General features: G+C 45.7%; 1 protein-coding gene across 1 annotated transcript in view; it reads left to right on the top strand.

The window, feature by feature from the left end:
* Positions 1–3,346: 3,346 nt before the first annotated feature.
* LOC141126471 (olfactory receptor 6N1-like) overlaps positions 3,347–19,781 on the top strand; it is a 39,424-nt gene continuing 22,989 nt past the window's right edge. The window contains exon 1 of the mRNA XM_073612413.1: positions 3,347–3,448. Within this exon, the coding sequence (XP_073468514.1) occupies positions 3,347–3,448 (102 nt within the window). The remainder of the gene's footprint in view (positions 3,449–19,781) is intronic.

Below are 19,781 nucleotides of genomic sequence, written 5' to 3'. Positions count from 1 at the left end.
AGATGGAGAACCACTGCCTCCTTGGCCAGTGTGGTGCGATCAGAATGAGGGTTGTGTCTTCCGACCGAAATTTTCTCAGAACTGCTGGAATCAGTACAGGAGGGGGGAAGGCATAACACTTTGAGAAACACCAGCTCTGAGCTAGTGCATCCACCCCAGCTGCTCCGTCCCATCTGTTTAGGGAAAAGAACAGACAAGCTTTTGTATTTGCCTTCGAGGCAAAGAGGTCCACAGAAGGAACCCCCCACTTCGGAGTGATCATCTCGAAGATGTCCTGGTTCAAGACCCAGTCACCCTCCCTCAGCATTTTTCTGCTGAGGAAATCTGCTACTTGGTTTTGTTCCCCTTTCAAATGTATTGCCGAAAGAGAGAGAATGCTCCCTTCGGCCCACTTGAGGATGGATTCTGCCAGAACCCACAAGGATCTGCTCCTGGTACCCCCTTGCCTGTTGATGTAGGCCACTGCTGATGAGTTGTCCGAACGGACCCTCACGTGCTGTCCCAGGAGTTCTCTCTGAAAAGCTCTGAGAGCCAACTCTATTGCTCTCAGTTCCCTCCAGTTCGAGGACTTCTTTGTGTCTTCTCTCCTCCAGGTACCTTGCATCATCCTGGAATGCAGGTGTGCTCCCCAACCTGTGCCGCTCGCATCGGTTGTAACCGTCCTGGAAACTGGAAGAACCCACTCCAGGCCCTGTGAGAGATTAGACCCTTTCCTCCACCACCAGAGGGACCTCTTGACCTGACTCGGCACGGATATAAAGGAGTCCAGAGACCCTGGACTGTGGTCCCAGACACTCAGGATGAACAGTTGTAGAGGGCGAAAGTGCAGCCCTGCCCACTGAACTTCCGGAAGTGTGGAAGTCAGTAAGCCTAATACTGACATTGCTTTTCTTACTGAGATCTGACGGCTGCCCTGGAGCAGTAACATTGCTCTATCTACCTTCTGGATCTTTTCTACTGGAAGAAACACTTTTTGTTTTGCCGGGGAAGGGGCAAACAGAAGTAGATTGTCTAGGTATGCAACTACAGAGATGCCTCTGAGCCGCAAGAAAGCCAGGACCTCCAGCATCACTTTAGTGAAGATGCGGGGGGAAGAGGCTAGTCCAAAGGGGAGTGCTTTGAACTGTAGATTAAACATTTCTTCCCCGGTTTTTACCGCTAATTTGAGAAACCTCTGGTAACTTTCTGTGATTGGAATGTGCAGATAAGCGTCTTTCAAGTCTATCAACGCCATGAAGCAATTCGGAGGAAGAAGCGCCTTCACCGAATAGATAGAATCCAATCCGGAATTTTCTGTAGGTAATTGAGATATTCAGAGGCTTCAGGTTCATGATAAGCCTAAATTTTCCCGAAGGCTTGCGGACCACAAAGATGTAGGAGTAAAAGCCTCTGCCTGTCTCCTCTACAGGAACCCTCACCACCACCTCTTGTTCCTCTAACTCCTGTAGGGAGAATAGAAGAGCTGATGATTTTTCTGCACACTTTGGCAGCTCGGTGACAAGAAGTCTGTGCTGAGGAGGTTCTGAGAACTCTAGCTGGTAACCTCTTCTTATGATCCCTAACACAAACTGGTTGGAGGTGATCATCTCCCACTGTGGAAGGAAGGCCCCCAATCTTCCTCCCACCATGGTTACCCCGTCATTGGGTTTTCTTGGGCTGTTCAGGAGGGCGAAAAATCACCCCTCCCTGCCCCTTGCCCTTCTGCCCCCAAGCCTTCTTCTGCCGCTCTGCTTTTGGGGCTTAAAACTTTCTCTGAGGGCGAGACTTTCTTTTAGCCTGCTCCCCAAACTTCTTTTTAATGGGAAAGGCCTTTTTCTTATCGGCTGTCCAATCCAAAACGGCCTCTAACCCTGGACCAAACAAAAGATCCCCTGTGAGTGGAATTCCACAGAGTTTAACTTTAGACGCGCTGTCTCCTTGCCACGTCTTAAGCCATAAGGCCCTTTGAGCTGAATTAGTGAGGGCTGAAGACCTTGTGGACATGCGCACTGATTCAGCGGAAGAGTCCGCAATATATGCTACACCCTTAAGTAGCATGGGGAAGGAAGAGCAAAATAGTTTCTTTTAGCGTTCCTGCCTCAATGTGTGCTTTAATTTGAGTAAGCCTATATTACATGTTGCGGGCCACTACTGTGACTGCCATGGCAGGCTTAAGGTTTCCCTGAGATGAATCCCAGGACTTCTTCAAGAGAGAGTCCATCCTTCTGTCCATCGGGTCTGCAAGAATCCCCATGTCCTCGAAGGCCAGATCCGTGTGCCTGGAAACCTGGGAAAAGGCAGCATCCAGTCTAGGGGATTTATTCCAGACTAGAGACTCCCGTTCTGCAAAAGGAAACCTTCGCTTCAAAGCCCTTGAAAAGAAAGGTTTCCTCTCAGGATCTTTTCATTCATTCTTTTTGGCCTCGACCAAGACATCATGGACTGGGAAATCCCTCCTTTTTTGTTCCCCTAGACCTTTGTACATCTGGTCATGGAGCGATAACGCCTTCTTTTCTTCCTGAATTCCCAAAGTGGTGTGGATAGCTCCCAAGTGATCCTCCACTTCGTCCAGGGAAAGCTTATAGCGAGAGGTTTTTGTGGATTCCCCATCCACCTCCTCCGCATCCGATTCCCTTTGGGAATCTGAAGCGGTGCTGTCTGGCTACCTCCTCAATTTCCACTCTGGAGCCCCCTGGTCTCACTCCACTAACAGAGGGAGTATCCACTGGGCTAGGTGCAACACTCTGCTGCACTGGTAAAGGAATGCTCTGGGCTTGCGGCAACTGGAAGCTAGAAAAAAGTGCTTTAAAGGACTGAAAGGTGCTAGAAAGCTCCTTGACGGATGCAGCAAGATCTGTACCCTGTTCTGCTGCCTGCTCCCCGACTAATCCATCAATGCACTCCTTGCAAAGTGCCTTGGTCAAGGATTCCCCCAAGCTAACTCTACAAGAGGGGCATTTTTTCTTTGAACCATGAGGCGACTTGCTTTTCTCTGTGGCTTTTCTCTGTGGAAAAAGAAAGAGAAAGTGTCGCCATAAATGCCCAATCCCACCAGTGCTTTACAGAGGACCACCAGGACCACCACCAGGGTCCCAGACACACTCCCCTTCCCCCTGACCACCAGTGAGGGGAGAACAACCGTGAAGCTATCGGGATTAGGTAAGGGAACACCACCCCAGGGTTCCGCTTACCTTAGCATGGCTGGTGCTATTGTCTCCTGGAGCAGTTCGAGAGACCTCTGCCTCCGACATGTCCGCTGAGGATGGTGATCGATCGTTCCCCTGACAGCTGACTCTACAGCAAAGCAAAGGGTTCGCACCAGCCGAACGCTTGGTCCGTTTTCTTTCCCCACATCCGGAACCGGAAGATGCGGGATCATCGGAAGTGCCTGGGCAGAAGAACGCGGACCTCCTCAGCTGTCTTCCTTCCCCAAGAGAAGCTGAGGCGCGCCAAACACAGTTTTAAACAGGTAAGCGTGGCTTCCCCCACCTTTACATGACTGAAAGAGAATGGTAGAGGGAAAGAGATAGAGAGACCCGACTCCCCCTCTTCCTCAGAAAGATTTTTTGGCTTCAGCCTCTCTGACTGATCAGCCACGGCTCCCAAGCAGTGTCTCCCCACCGGAGGAAACACCTGAACTGAGGGGCCGGTGGGATGATGAGATTTAAATATTGAATTGGAAGGCGGTGTTTCCTAAGAGGGGAGGAACCGGTGTCTCTCTATGGTGCTGTCCTGAAAGATGAATGGGGAAAATCAGATTGTATGGCGAGTGATAATACGTTTTGTCCTTTTTTGGAGGAGGTTCCGTATCCGCCCATTCCAGTGCAGCTTTAACTACCATAATGAATAGTGGTATTAGTGCAAACTCAAAGCCTGAACCTTCAGGATCCTCTGCTGAGGAGGAGGCGATATCTTCTCCCTCTGCCTGAAAGGTTGGCTGTAATACTGGGTCTGGGGAATCAGCCTGCCTAATCTGCTGGGCTGGAGTCACCCCTGAAATGCCTGGTACCCATCTAGTTAGAGAGGGTTGAATGGCTTTTTTTAGACCTGGTGCAGGGCCCACATTGTTCGTCCACTTCTGTCCCTGGTTGCCCAAGATGACCGAAAAATTCTGCCAGGGAGTTGGGGACTACTTTCTTGAGCAAGGTTGACACCTGCTGACTCTCATACTCCTGGTCTCTGGCAAGCTGCCTGAAGCAGTTGCTGCAAAGTAGCTTTCCAGGCATAGGAAAATAAATAAGGCCCCTTTCACATCTCTCCGTTGATCTCCGCTGAGCCGGTGGATGACAGGTCCCTCTCTGCTCACTGAGCGGAGAGGGGCTTGTCAGGCGCCGCTGCCGCCAATGGAGGGATCGGCTGAAAACGGACAGCATGTCGGTTTTCATCAGATCTCACCAGATCTGATAGCGACGGACCTGGACGTAGGGCCATCCGGCTGCTTTTAGCGGATCGGACCGGGTCGGATGTCAGCGGACATGTCTCCGCTGACATCCGTTGCTCCATAGGCTAACATGGAGCGCCCGTTCAGGTCCGCCGTCAAAACTGACAGGCGAACCTGAACGCTCCGATCGTGTGAAAGGGGCCTTAGAAACAACTAATGGGCAAAACCCACACTGATAGATAAAACACAAGGAGCCGCCAACATAAAAATAGTGTACTCACATAACCCTAATGATAAAAAGTAGTACCAGTGATATAAACAATAACTGTAAACAATATCACATACATAAAATGCGTATCCAATCAGTTGGCATACCCTCCCATCAAATATAATTAATAATATTGTGTGACAATACTAAGTGCAATGCACCAACATGCGATGCAATTAACCAATGCAACTCCCAAAAAAGGAATAATAAAGTGCAAAGTGCTAGCAATATGGATTATAAAAAAAGAAATCAATGTGGACAACGTCACTTGATGTACTGCGTGTCCAATCAATTATAAACTTCTAGCATAGCCACCAATGATGTAAACAATAACTGTGAACAATATCACATGAATAGAATGCGTATCCAATCAGTTAGCGTATCCTAATATAAGATATAAATAATTGGAATGTGTACAAATATTAATTGCGCTACATCACCATAATGCAATTGACCAATGCGGCTCCCAGAAAAAAATATTAACAAAGTGCAATATGCTAACAACATGAATGATAAAAAATAAATGTGCAAATGAACAAATAAAATATACAATGTCAATATTAGCATGTGATATAATAAGTGTCCAATCCACTAAGGGCTGGTAGCAAACAAAGGCATCAAACAAAATACAGGTACAAATATATAGTACAGTCCAAACACCATGCAGTGCAATATTCAATGCAATTTCAAGTGAGAATGTATTGTGCAGTCCAGAAACATGCAATGCAATTTTCAATGCGACTTCCAATATGAACAGCAAACAATCCTTCTAAAAGTGAGAAAAAGTGCAGGTGCAGTAGTGGCAGATGTCTAATTCATCCAATTTGTTCCGATGTGCGGTGACCATTTCCCCCAGCCTCTCACCTGCAGTGGCGGCCCCCAATGTGCCGAATCAAGCTTGAATCCACAGGTGGATGGGGATGTGCAGACCGGGGCAGCTTCCAAAAACGACTTCCAATCGAGGTCCCAGCTCCCAGAGGCAGTATAGGTTGATATATGAAGGAATGGCACTCTCCCACACTCACATCGGTATTTCTCAGATTTGATAAAGTCACGTGTGGTGTGACGCAACGCGTCAGGGAGGGAGGAGCCATGTGCCACTGCTTCCAGGGGACGGCCGAACCCGGAAGCCTTACTTTCATTTGCTGATCGTTTTTTACTCCTATGTAAGTTACTACAGCGTTTTTATTAAAATTATTTCAATCTACTACACTATGGAGCCCACTTTTTTCCTTTCATTATATATCTGAGAAATACCGATGTGAGTGTGGGAGAGTGCCATTCCTTCCTATATCAACCTATACTGCCTCTGGGAGCTGGGACCTCGATTGGAAGTTGTTTTTGGAAGCTGCTCCGGTCTGCACATCCCCATCCACCTGTGGATTCAAGCTTGATTCGGCACATTGGGGGCCGCCACTGCAGGTGAGAGGCTGGGGGAAATGGTCACCGCACATCGGAACAAATTGGATGAATTAGACATCTGCCACTACTGCACCTGCACTTTTTCTCACTTTTAGAAGGATTGTTTGCTGTTCATATTGGAAGTTGCATTGAAAATTGCATTGCATGTTTCTGGACTGCACATTACATTCTCACTTGAAGTTGCATTGAATATTGCACTGCATGGTGTTTGGACTGCACTATATATTTGTACCTGTATTTTGTTTGATGCCTTTGTTTGCTACCAGCCCTTAGTGGATTGGACACTTATTATATCACATGTTAATATTGACATTGTATATTTTATTTGTTCATTTGCACATTTATTTTTTATCATTCATATTGTTAGCATATTGCACTTTGTTAATATTTTTTTCTGGGAGCCGCATTGGTCAATTGCATTATGGTGATGTAGCGCACTTAATATTTTTACAAATTACAATTATTTATATCTTATATTAGGATACGCTAACTGATTGGATACGCATTCTATTCATGTGATATTGTTCAGTTATTGTTTTCATCATTGGTGGCTATGCTAGAAATTTATAATTGATTGGACACGCAGTACATCAAGTGACGTTGTCCACATTGATTTCTTTTTTTATAATCCATATTGCTAGCACTTTGCACTTTGTTATTATTCCTTTTTTGGGAGTTGCATTGGTTAATTGCATCGCATGTTGGTGCATTGCACTTAGTATTGTCACACAATATTATTAATTATATTTGATGGGAGGGTATGCCAACTGATTGGATACGCATTTTATGTATGTGATATTGTTCACAGTTATTGTTTATATCACTGGTGGTTTTGCTAGAAGTTCACAATTGATTGGACATTTAGTATATCATTGTTCATTTGATTTTGATATATTGAGATTGAGGCAGCGCCACATATTTATTACTTTTTATTTCCAGGCATAGGGCCATCTCCACATGACCAACATTTGCCTTTTCGGGCACTGAGCCCTCGGAGGAGAACTGTGTGCGTACATTTGCGCCCTTTGTACTGGGGTCTGCCAGGACTGGAGGAGTCACTTTCTGCCTTGGAAAAATCCTGAGGATCCAGAGGGCCAGAGGCCCTCTGGACCTCCTTGAGCGGGTGTGTGAGCGGGACTGCAATAGACAGGAAGACGCGCTCGTCAGGGCAGAACACACTCTTTTTCCCGCATCTTCTTACTTAGCAAAAGTTGGCCCTTACCTGGTATTGCGGTGGTCTTGGTTATGTGGTGTTAAGCTCATACTGGCGGAATAACCGAAAGGTGCAAAGGGAACTGCATGGCAACAGAGAGAAATAAGGGAAGCGAGAGAGAGAGAGAGAGAGAGAGAGAGAGAGAAAATATACATATATACCCCCATCCTCTAGTAATACATTGCTCCCCCTTCTATCCCCATTACTAGGATAGCAAGACTTACCTGTCATTGACTGTTCCTCAGAATGAGATGCTGCCTCTCTAGATGCCTGAATAGCAAAGGCATCCATTACCTGGCCATTTGTGATAGATAGATAGATAGATAGATAGATAGATAGATAGATAGATAGATAGATAGATAGATAGATAGATAGATAGATAGATAGATAGATAGACTCAGCCCTCTCTCACCTCTGTTCTAATTAAAAAAAGGGCTAGTACAATTAGAACGCCCATGCACACAAAAGGACACTTTTAAGCTGGCTACATATCATACAATCCTCTACAGATTTTTTCCTTCAGATTTACCAAAACCACACATAATGAGGTCAAACCTTAAGCCTTGGTTCACACCAGAGGCGGCACGACTTGCAGGTCGCCTCACCGAGGTGACCTGCACACGACTGCCCGGGCGACTTGCAAAACGACTTCTGTATAGAAGTCTATGCAAGTCGCCCCAAGTCGCCCCCGAAGTCGTACAGGAACCTTTTTCTAAGTCGGAGCGACTTGCTTCACTCCCCTTAGAACGGTTCCATTGTACTGAACGGGACACTACTTGTCAAGCGACCTAGGTCGCCTGACAAGTCGTCCCAGTGTGAACCGAGGCTCTGAGCCTCAATTTGTATGCAATCAGGCAGGCCCCTGCACCACATGGTCCCAGCAAATCTAAAGGAAATCAGACAACAAAAGTTGCACAGTGTGTATGGGGTCTTTAGAGACATGAGAGCAAGAAAAAGAAAAAAAAGTTTTATATAAATTTGACAGACCTGGAAAGAGTTCCATAGGAGAGAAGACCATGCAAGTGTTCCATAGGAGAGAAGATCCTGCAGTCCCCGCTGCTGGATCTGAACGCTAAAGCAGGTATGCCACAAGAGGATTGTCGACTCTGATTAGAGAACACCTCGACCCCAAAAGACCACCAGAAGGGGTTCCCCACCTTTGTCGGTGCATTTAGCCACCTAAGATGTGAGACTGCGTGCTGGGTGAGTCTTGAACCGAGACGGACTCCAACGTAGTCGGCAGGTAAGAGCTTTATCCTGAGTGTAACGGTCTGTAGGTGTTGAAGACAAAAAAAGAGAATGGGGGCGGTAGCTCTCAGTCAGACTTTTATAGAGCTAAACAGGTCCTGTGGGTGGATATAGGGGCGGAGCTATATCATATCTATGCTGCCATGTCTGGCATCAGGAAATGCAAGTTCACCCAGTTTAGAGACAGAACTTCAGAGTGGGTACATCTGTTAGGGATGTCCTTAAATTACTAACTCAAAATGCACACTCTCTGAGCATGCCCAGAAAAATCCTCTTGTTCACACACAAAAAGCACCAAAAAAAAAACAAAGTCCCTGAGCATGTCCAGACCAATCCAAATGCAGCTAGCACAAAATAAGCCACCCCCTGTCCAAAATTAAGCACATCCTCCAGCATGCTACAAAACTACAGATCGGACAAACACCCCCCGGTCCAGGGGAGGCAAACAAAGAGCCTAACATGGGCAAAAGTTATACAACAAATACCATTGCAGTCTATGGGAAATGCCTTGTTAATTTTGCTAGTCCCCACTTGGCTGGCTTATCTTCTAGTTATTAGCCTTAAAATGGGTATGGGGGGGGGGGGGGGTTGTAATCTGCCTGTATAGTGGTGCATCTGTATCCAAAATGCTGCTTTAAAGATGTACGGCTTTAGAGAAAACGTACAAATAGACATTGCAGCTGCAAATTTTAACCCAAAACAAAAAATAGCCTGCCCCCCCCTCCAATACATACAAGGCCATTTGGTCAGTTAGGGCTTAGAATGAGAACCCCCACGTGAAAAATCCCACCCCAAACTAAAAAAATTCCCACACACTAACAAACCCCTAGCCAAACACACAGCAAGCCAGCCCATGAAAGGGGGGTGGATGCTTGGGGGCAGGAGGGGCTCGGGCACCCCAAAAGTCAACCACCTTGTTCTCATATTCAGGGGGACATGGGCCTCTTCCACACAACCCTAGGCTGGGGTTGTGGGGGGCTGCAGACAGGGGGCTTTACGGAATGTAGAAAGCCCCTTTAAACTAGTGGGTACAAGGTGCTTTGTGGTTGGTATTGGGCTGAGCCCAACATGCCCCAAAGGCAGCCAGCTATGTTGAGTGGATGTGGCCTTGTATGGTTCAGGAGGGGGTTGGGCGATCGCTCTTCTCGCCCCTTTCCTACCTGGCCCTGTTGTATGCTCAGAAAAAGGATGTAGTTTAGATTGTTGAAGGCAGCCCACAGCCTTTTGAGAATGAAGTGGAGTGTGGAGTTCTTTTTTAAAAGCAAAAATTTGCCCATGGAAATCCAAGGAATTAGAGGGGGGAGACAAGAGCATTGGAGAATGGAGTGTGGAGTTCCCCTTTAAAAGCAAAAGCTAGCCCAAGGAAATCATATGCATTAGAGGGGGAAGGTTAAATGCCCTTTTAGGAGGAGCTAGAGGAGCGAGAGTCTTTTTACATAATTTTAACAAGGTGCATGTCACATGTTGGTAACGTAACACGCTAACGTGACCTGTGTGCAAATAAAAAAATACATAAAGGTGAACCAGCGTAAAAATTTTTTGGCAAGTTTAGAGGTGCACCTGTTCAACCCATGCAATTGCATGTACGTTGCTTAACATTTACTAAGATTTTGGCCGCGCAGTGAACAAACGCATGTGAACGAGCGCAAGAGCCGCTTGCGCATGCGCACTGCTTACATTGATCTCACACATTCTAAACGTACTTGCAGGCACAGCAGGCTTTCTCTGAAAAATTAACTTTCTCATTATATTTTGGGCATATTTGTTACTTGGGCAGTTGGTACTATACTTCCTCACATCACCCCATAATATTGGCACCTCCATCTTCTGTCAATATTGAATTGAAGATGCCGTGCGCCATAGTGGCGCACAGATTGCATTCTCCCGTGCGCCGAGGTCGCTATAGTAAATGGGGGATTTGCGCTCTATTACCGGCGCACCATTTTGTAAATATGGAAATGTGCGTTGCGCCTCGCCGTGCGCCTCTACTGATAGCACACAGCTTTCGTAAATCACCCCCAATGTCTCAGCTTGGTGGTGGAGCACTGTGAAGAGGTTTTGTGTCTGGAACATTTTTCACAAGAGACGTTTATTTGGACATTGTTTTTTCTTTATTTGGACCACACTTTTAAATTTTATTTTTTTATCTATTATGTTTTTTTTTTGTTTTTTTTATAATGCAGTACATATCAATAACAAATAATGTCCTTTATATGACAGCTTAAAGAGTAACTCTTTTGTTGAGAAAAAACATTCCCCTCTGGGTGATCCATGTAATTTGCAGGGATTTTAACAAACTTTGTTGAGATTCCTACCTTTTGTTATCCTGAAGAAAAAGCTGTTTGTTTGTCTGGGTCCAAAGTGAATGTGAATGGGAGAGATTCCATAAATATCAATCAGCTGCTGCAGGGTTATAATGAGGAAAGTGGCAGGGTCTGCACCCATTTACAGTGTCTTGTGAAAGTATTCATACCCCTTGAAATTTTCCACATTTTGTCATGTTACAACCAAAAACGTAAATGTATTTTATTGGGATTTTATGTGATAGACCAACACAAAGTGGCACATAATTGTGAAGTGGAAGGAAAATGATAAATGGTTTTCAAAATTTTTTACAAATAAATATCTGAAAAATGTGGCGTACATTTGTATTCAGACTCCTTTACTCTGATACCCCTAACTAAAATCTAATGAAACCAATTGCCTTCAGAAGTCGACTAATTAGTAAATAGAGTCCACCTGTATGTATGTAAATTCAGCTGTTCTGTGAAGCCCTCAGAGGTTTGTTAGAGAACCTTTGTGAACAAACAGCATCATTAAGGCCAAGGAACACACCAGACAGGTCAAGGATAAAGTTGTGGAGAAGTTTAAAGCAGGGTTAGGTTATAAAAAAAAATCCCAAGCTTTGAACATCTCACGGAGCACTGTTCAATCCATCATCTGAAAATGGAAAGAGTATGGCACAACTGCAAACCTACCAAGACATGGCCGTCCACCTAAACTGACTGACCGGGCAAGGAGAGCATTCATCAGAGAAGAGCCAAGAGGCCCATGGTAACTCTGGAGGAGCTGCAGAGATCCACAACTCAGGTGGGAGAATCTGTCCACAGGACACCTATTAGTCGTGTTCTCCACAAATCTGACCTTTATAGAAGAGTGGCAAGAAGAAAGCCATTGTTGAAAGAAAGCCATAAGAAGTCCCGTTTGCAGTTTGCAAGAAGCCATGTGGGGGACACAGCAAACATGTGGAAGTTGCTCTGGTCAGATAAGATCTAAATTTAACTTTTTGGTCTAAAAGCAAAATGCTATGTGTGGCGTAAAACTAACACCGCACATCACCCTGAACACACCATCCCCACCGTGAAACATGGTGGTGGCAGCATCATGTTGTGGGGATGCTTTTCTTCAGCAGGGACAGGGAAGCAGGTCAGAGTTGATGGGAAGATGGATGAAGCCAAATACAGGACAATCTTAGAAGAAAACCTGTGATGCCCCGTACACACGACTGGACTTTTCGGCAGAAAAGGTCAGACGGAATCATTCCGTTGAACATTCTGATCGTGTGTGGGCTTCATTGGACCTTTTCTGTCGAAAATTCTGACGGACCTAGGAAATAGAACACGTTTCAAATCTTTTCGTCGGACTCAATTCCTATAGAAAAAAACGTTTGTCTGTATGCGAGTCCGATGGACCAAAAACGACGCAAGGGAAGCTATTATCTGCTGGCTATTGAACTTACTTTTTTAGTCTGGTCGTACGCCAACACGTTCGAAACAATCTAATGCTAATCTCGTGTTAGCAAAAGTTTGGTGAGAGACGATTCACGCTTTTTCAGACTCGTGGCTTTCAGATAGTTTTCTGCCGTTCAGTTTGTGCTTGTGGGTTTGTATCTGCTCTTCAGTGCGTGCAAGCAAGTTCCGCGTGACTTAGTCATTGTATTCTTGTTCGTTCGTTACTGTTTTTCAGGTCGCTCTTCACAGGCCTTGCTGTTCTTCAGTGCGTTCTGTTACTTCGTTCTGAGCAGCCGACCGTTTTCTAGCCATGTTTCATATGCGTACTCCTTGTAGAGTTCGTGCTGTGCGGGGGCTTGTTGTTGGGGTCCTGACCTTGACACAAGTCCAGTCCATGAACAGGGTGGGTAGGAGTTCATGGACCAAGAATTGGTTGCTTCAGCGTGACCAGTTCTCTCATATGCCTTTGCTCCGTGAGATCCGTGAGAATAATCCTGATGATTTCAGGAACTTTCTCAGGATGACGGACCACGTGTTTCACCGTTTGTTGGCTTCGCTGACCCCCTATATCAGCAGGCAGGATACCTGCATGAGGCAAGCCATCACTCCGGAGCAGAGGCTCGTCGCTACCCTGCGGTATTTGGCGACAGGGAGAAGCCTGCAGGACTTAAAGTTCTCGACAGGCATCTCCCCCCAGGCTCTGGGGATCATTATCCCAGAGACCTGTTCTGCCATCATCCAGGTCCTGCAGAAGGAGTATATGAAGGTAAGATTTTTATCCTTTAATATCACATTTTATTGTATTGAATGTTTGCTAATATATTGTATTTCTTTCCTCATCCCCTAATTACCATGATTGGAATATGCTGTGAATGTCCCCTCTGTTCTCATGCATGCTGGATTTTTATGTAATTATTATTTTAGGTCCTTCATACATATTTGCCCTTCAGTAACCTCCCCAGCATGGTGTCTACTGGCCCTATATTCACCTCATGTAGTCACTTAACAATGTATTTTTTCTGCTCCATAGTAGTGCTTTACCCCAAACACCCCCTAAAATGTTTGGAAATGTTATTTTTGCTTTAACTTCAGGCAGAGTGGCAGAGGATTTTTTTTGGTGGTGTCCCCAAATAATTTTTAGTAACTCTCTCTCCCCCAACTGCTAAGTCAGCTGATCCCAATTCTCTATCTATCCTCAATCATCTATCTGCTGACTTTGCCAAACCCATACACACTATACCCATCTCTTTTGTGGTAATATTTATGGATGAATTCCCCAAAGCATGTAGTGCAAGGGCCTGCCTGTATACTTTCAAATGGTACTGTTTAAAGTTTTTGGATCCTATTATTATCTTGATAGGTAATAGCAGAATGTCCAAATGTCCTCAAATGTGTACAGTGTGTATTTATATCTTTGTATTATGACACTTCCTACCTGTCCAGTGGGCTGCCAATAGTGTAACTAAGGAGGGGCTGTTCCAAGTAATACCTATTATTTAGGCATTCATCTCTCAATGAAGTGAAGAGGGTTACCTGTCCAAGATTTCCACACACCCCCTATAATGTTAGAAATGGCCCATGGGGGGGGGGGGGGGGGGGAATATGATAGGTGTACCTTATACTTTGGCGTTGTTAAATTCCCCTTAATAAATGCTATCTGGAGGTTGACCCAGAATGTTTGTGTCTAATCTGCTTGCCATGTTTCTGATCAAAAATATGAATGTTTATTGTTTTTTCCTCAACAGTTTCCTTCCACGCCACAGGAATGGCAGACTGTGGCCTCCCACTTTGCCGAGCGGTGGGACTTTCCTAACTGCGGAGGGGCAATTGATGGGAAACACGTCCACATCGTCTCTCCACCCAACTCGGGGTCATACTATTTCAACTATAAGGGGTTCAATAGTATAGTGATGTTGGCGGTGGTGTCGGCTACTTACGACTTCCTGTATGTGGACGTGGGGAAGAATGGCCGGATGTCCGATGGTGGAGTCATCGCCAAGACGGAGTTTTACAGGCGTCTCCAGAATGGCAGCTTGGACTTGCCAGCTCCAGAGGACAACGTGGAAGGACTCCCATTCGTGTTCATTGCTGATGAAGCGTTTTGCGCTGGAGGACCACCTGATGCGGCCATTCCCAATGAGGACCCTCACCCTGGAACAGAGGGTTTTTAATTACCGGCTGGCCAGAGCCCGAAGGGTGGTGGAGAACACATTTGGAATCCTGGCCAGCCGGTTCCGCCTATTTCTGACACCCATCCATATGGCGGAGTATAAACTGAACCATATTATACTTGCGTGCTGTGTTCTCCATAACTTTTTAAGGAAACAATCGGCCAACTATGCTGGCTCAGTTGGGCCTGAGGCCGGAATGATACATCAAACCACACTGACGGCGCTTGAAAGCGGCCGTCCTGGCTTGCCCTCCCTGAGTGCCCGTGATGTCCGGTTACTCTACCTGGAGTTCTTTGCGGGTAGGGGGGCTATCAATATGCCAGCAAATCTGTGAAGCCTTTTTATAATAAAACAAAAAAAGAAATTCTTTGTGGACATTTACTGCTTGTGTTTGTTTTAGCTGACCCTGACAGAAATGTGTTAAATCTAGAAAATGTCGTGATTGTGTAACCTTATTATACAAAGCACTGTTGGCTGTTATTTACTAAAATGCAAAAACACATTTCACTACAAGTGCACTTGCAACTGCACTGAAACTGCACTTGTAGTGCAAAGAGGATTTGCCCTTAGGAAATAACCCCCATTTTCGCTGAAAACAGCAATTACATCACCCCAAAAGTGTTGTAGTGTTGAGACAATAATCCACACATTCTTGATTAACCAACTTTTTTATACCTGCACGATCACATGTGCATTTACCAAAGGTTTTTTAAAACAAACCAACATGTTTGTTGTATAACAATTTTTGGGGTGGCATTATCAAAAATAGAAATTAGGTAAAACCTGAAGGCAATATCAGACATCAGTATTAAGGAACTGTGTTTGATATTGCGTTCAGATGGGGGGAAATCACCCCTGGAAAAGCCAAATTTGGAAGATGCACACCAATTTACGAATGTCAACATGTGCTAGCTGCCATCATGGGGGATCAAGGGATGTGTTTTGGGGGAGCAAGCCCTTCCTCATGGCTACTTTATTATTGAGGAAGGGGTTGCACCCCCAAAACGCGTCCATTGATCTCCCGTGATGGCAGATAGCACATGTTGGCACACTGTGTGCATCCTCCAAATTTGGCTTTTCAAAACATTGCAAAAAGATTTAAAACATTGGACCACACTAAAACAAGTGATTTTGTGGGGTTTTAAATTCGCCCCAAAACATCAATGATGTTATTATTTTTTTGAATCACATCATTAATTTTTTTCTGGATGTTTTGCAATTCGACATTACACCCCATGATCTCCCCGATCAGGATCTGGGCACTTTCAGATGTGAAAGGATCTCGATCCCTCACATCACGATCACCTAAAAAGAGAGAAAACAAACAAAAACAGGTATCAAAAATCTGCCACCATCCATCTCTTACCTGAGTCTGTGGTCGCAGACACTCACCTGTTGTGGTGCCAATTTCCACCACATCTTCTTCTTCCTCCTGCTCAGCTTGGGTTGGGGGTATTTCACCTTCTTCCATAGGTGGGGGGTCTGTGGTCTCCTCGGATGAGGGGTGTCCTCCGAGTCTTTTCTCCCCTATGTAAAACAAAAATGGTATAATTAGTACACAGATATTTGATGGCAGAACTATAAATAGGAAACATTGCTTGGAAGTGGGGTACAATTGTCTATTTTAGCCGAGTTCCAAGATGCATTTTTTTTATTGGCCTTTGTCAAGCTGCAATACTTTACCTGTTTAGTACAAGCTTCACAGATGGAGACACCCCTATAGTATACACTGGAGCACCTGTGTGGCCCCCTAATAAAAATGGTGTTCTGGTGTCCCACACTAGTGCTCCAGTGTCCAGATGTGAAAACAGCTGCTCAGTGTCCTCTCCTTACACACAATCTAGTTTGCATTTCATTCTAGTAACAAACCCATCTACACAAACAAATATTTGGCATCCAAGTAGGCCCTAAAAAATGTGGGAAAATGCATATGGCCTAAACAATGGTGTTTTAGAGGCCGAAAGAAAAATGTTTGATACGAACGAATAATGGGCCCATGAACATTAAAGTTGCCCTTTTAAACTGTACAATTAAGAAAAGCATATGGAGCAGCACGAACGGAATAAAGACAGAAAGAATAGCAACACAGCACAACTACTTACTTTTTTGCAGCACTCTCCGGATCTTTCGGTACTGCTCTGGCTCTCTTAATCTCAGGTCTGACCACCGCTTCCTGAGCTGATCTTTCCGTACCCCAAAATTCCTGTGCAGACTTTTGACCACTTTCGCCATGATCTTGGCCTTTCTGATATTGGGGTTGGGGTAAGGCCCATACTTTCCGTCATAGTCGGACTTCTTCATGATGTCGACCATCTCCAACATCTCCCCAAAGGACATATTTGTGGCCTTAAAACGTCTCCTTCTGGATCGGGACGTGTCCGGATCCGGGCTTTCCTCCTCCTCCTCCTCGTTCCTGTAATTAGCATGCACCTGCTGTGACTCCGCCATGTGCTCTTCCCACACTGCGCCGAACGAAAAGGGGCGGGGAATAGAATAGAAAGAACATCAGGGGCGGGCGGAGTTACACGCATGCGCAGTGTATATAAAGCGTAACACGCGTGCGTATTACGTACGATCTGTGAGCGGAGGAAGGAGCATTGGACGCGCTGATCGTAAGAACGAAGGTAAGAGACAAACTTGTGCCTATACTGCTTCTACACTGAGGCCTATATTGTAACAAGATTAGGAGAGTTTTATCTGACATTAGGCTTTGTCTTGTGTTGTGTCTTGCAGTGAACATGGATATGCTAGTGAAAGACAATGACTTCATGTCAGTATTCCTAGATATGTTAAGGGAGCTGCCATGTCTGTGGGAGATTAAACACCCCCATTACAAGAACCAAGCAAAGAGGAAGGCTGCACTGGAGCAATTGTGTGAAATTGTGAAGCAGGTGATCCCCACGGCAGACATCACCTATTTAAAGATCTTAATTGGTGGCCTGAGGAGTACATATCTAAGGGAGCACAAGAAAGTCCTGGATTCACAGAGATCCGGAGCAGCAGATGACATCTATGTCCCCAGGATGTTGTACTACGACAGGCTGCATTTTCTGGCAGGCCAGACAGAACCCAGGTCATCCCTCTCCAGTCTTCCTTCCACGCTTCCTTCCCCCCCGGCTGAGGCTTCTGACGCCCAACCTGGGCCTTCCAGGCAACATGTGGAGGAGCCCAGATTGAGCCAAGTATAGCATTCCTCTAAATATTTCTGCTTGTCCAATCAATGATGTTAACTAGATGTTAGTTGGGAGTACTAATTTAGGATTGTGATTGATGATGCAAAAACTAAAACCATGTCCCTTTTTCATACACAGGGAAGTCTCAGCCAGGAGACGGCCGGGCCGAGCCAGCTGGCTGATCTGCAGGTCCCTCCACCCCCCCTGAAAATAGAAAGTGGCAGGAGGAGGAGTGCCCTAGAGGAGGCTGCCAGAGGACTCTTTTGGAGGGCTACAGAGGTCCTGGGAGCACCACACACCGTGGAGGTGGACATTGCTGCCACCATTGCCTAAAAAAAGCAGAGGATGGAGGAGGGCCAACAAGCCATGTGTGAGTCGCTCATATTGGAGGCTCTTAACAAAGGTATGAGGGGCCAAATTACAGCTCAGACACACCTTTGCGATGGTCCTCTTCCTCCTCCTGCAGGTCCTCCTCCTCCTCCTCCTTCTCCTCCAGGTCCTCCCAGTCCTCCTCCTCCTCCAGGTCCTACTCCTCCTCCTGCCACATCTCCAACAGCACAGCACGGAAAGAAGCGTGGAAGGAAGACCAGAAAGTGAGGACCCTGGATCCAGTCTGGTTGGCCAAAAAATGCAGCCTCTTGTGGTACCACAGCCTGGGGACACAGATGTCATCTGCTGCTATCTGGATCTCTGCGAATTTTGGACCAGACTGCCCTCCCTTACATATGGACTCCTCAGGCCACCAATTTTGATGTTCAAGAAATGATGTCTGCCGTGGGGGTCCCAGGTTTCGCTAATTTCTCCTGTTGATCCAGTGTTGCCTTCCTCTTTGTTTGGTTCTGAGCCCTTAATAAAGGATTTTTGTTTTGAATTATACTCTCCTATGTGTTTTACTTCAAAAATGACAGTTTGTTTGTGAGGATTCAGGTACATTTCAAATATACAATGTGAAATGAACAAGGGACACCAACAACAAACAATCTCCTTGAGATTAAATAATACAAGATATCAGGGGCGTTGCTAGGGGGTGGCTTTTGGGGCTATAGCCCCGAATCTGGGGCCAATAGCCCCGAGTCTCTGCAGGGGTCCCCAAGGGAAGGGGAGGCTCTCTGGGGACCCTTATGTAAGTGGGGGGCTCTCTGGGGACCCTGATGCAAGGGAGAGGCTCTCTGGGGACCCTGATTTTAAGGCAGAGGCTCTCTAGGGACCTAGATTTAAGGGGGAGGCTCTCTGAGAACCCTGATGTAAGTGGGGGACCCTCTGGGTACCCTGATGAAAGGGGGAGGCTCTCTGAGGACTCTGATGTAAGGAGGAGGCTCTCTGGGGACCCTGATGTAAGGGGGGGCTCTCTGGGGACCCTAATGTAAGGGGGGGCTCTCTGGGGACCCTAATGTAAGGGGGGCTCTCTGGGGACCCTAATGTAAGGGGGGCTCTCTGGGGACCCTAATGTAAGGGGGGGCTCTCTGGGGACCCTAATGTAAGGGGGGGGCTCTCTGGGGACCCTAATGTAAGTGGAGGGCTCTCTGGGGATATATATATATATATATACACACACATATATTACTGTATATACATGTGTATGCCCGCCCAAGCTTATGACTTTCTTTACTACGCTGCTATGGGCTCTAGCCCCAGATCTTTTGTAGACCTAGCAACACCCCTGCAAGATATCAATGGTGTTGGGGTAACTTGACACACAAAACACACACAAAAATATTCTGGAGTAAAAATAAAAATAACATTGAACAAAGATCAGCCTTGGAAAAAATACAAACATTAAATCTAAAAAAAAAAAGGCTTAAGATCCCCAAAAAAATAAAATAAAAAAAAAACATTCTGTCAGATGTGACAACTAATAACAATATATTCAGGGAATCCCAATAAAAAACAAAAATAAAACTTTGGGAGAAGTGTGTGTGTAAATCTGAGCAGCAAAACTAATTAATTCTTGTCACATTATAAAGAAGAAGAGAGTGCGCTGTATTAAACCATTTTTGACATTGCAGCGTGACGAAAGTGCTGTATCCATTGCGAACGCTAAGTTTACCAGAACGAGCTGTTCCGTGCCGGAATTTCTTCTGGGCATGCGTGGCACTTTGTGCGTCGGAACAGGCCACACACGGTCGGAATTGACGCGATCGGATTTTGTTGTCAGAAAATTTTATCTCCTGCTCTCCAACTTTGTGTGTCGGAAA

This window comes from Aquarana catesbeiana, linkage group LG02 (assembly GCF_042186555.1).
Source record: "Aquarana catesbeiana isolate 2022-GZ linkage group LG02, ASM4218655v1, whole genome shotgun sequence".
NCBI lineage: Eukaryota > Metazoa > Chordata > Amphibia > Anura > Ranidae > Aquarana > Aquarana catesbeiana.
This window is presented reverse-complemented; position numbering and strand designations above follow the sequence as displayed.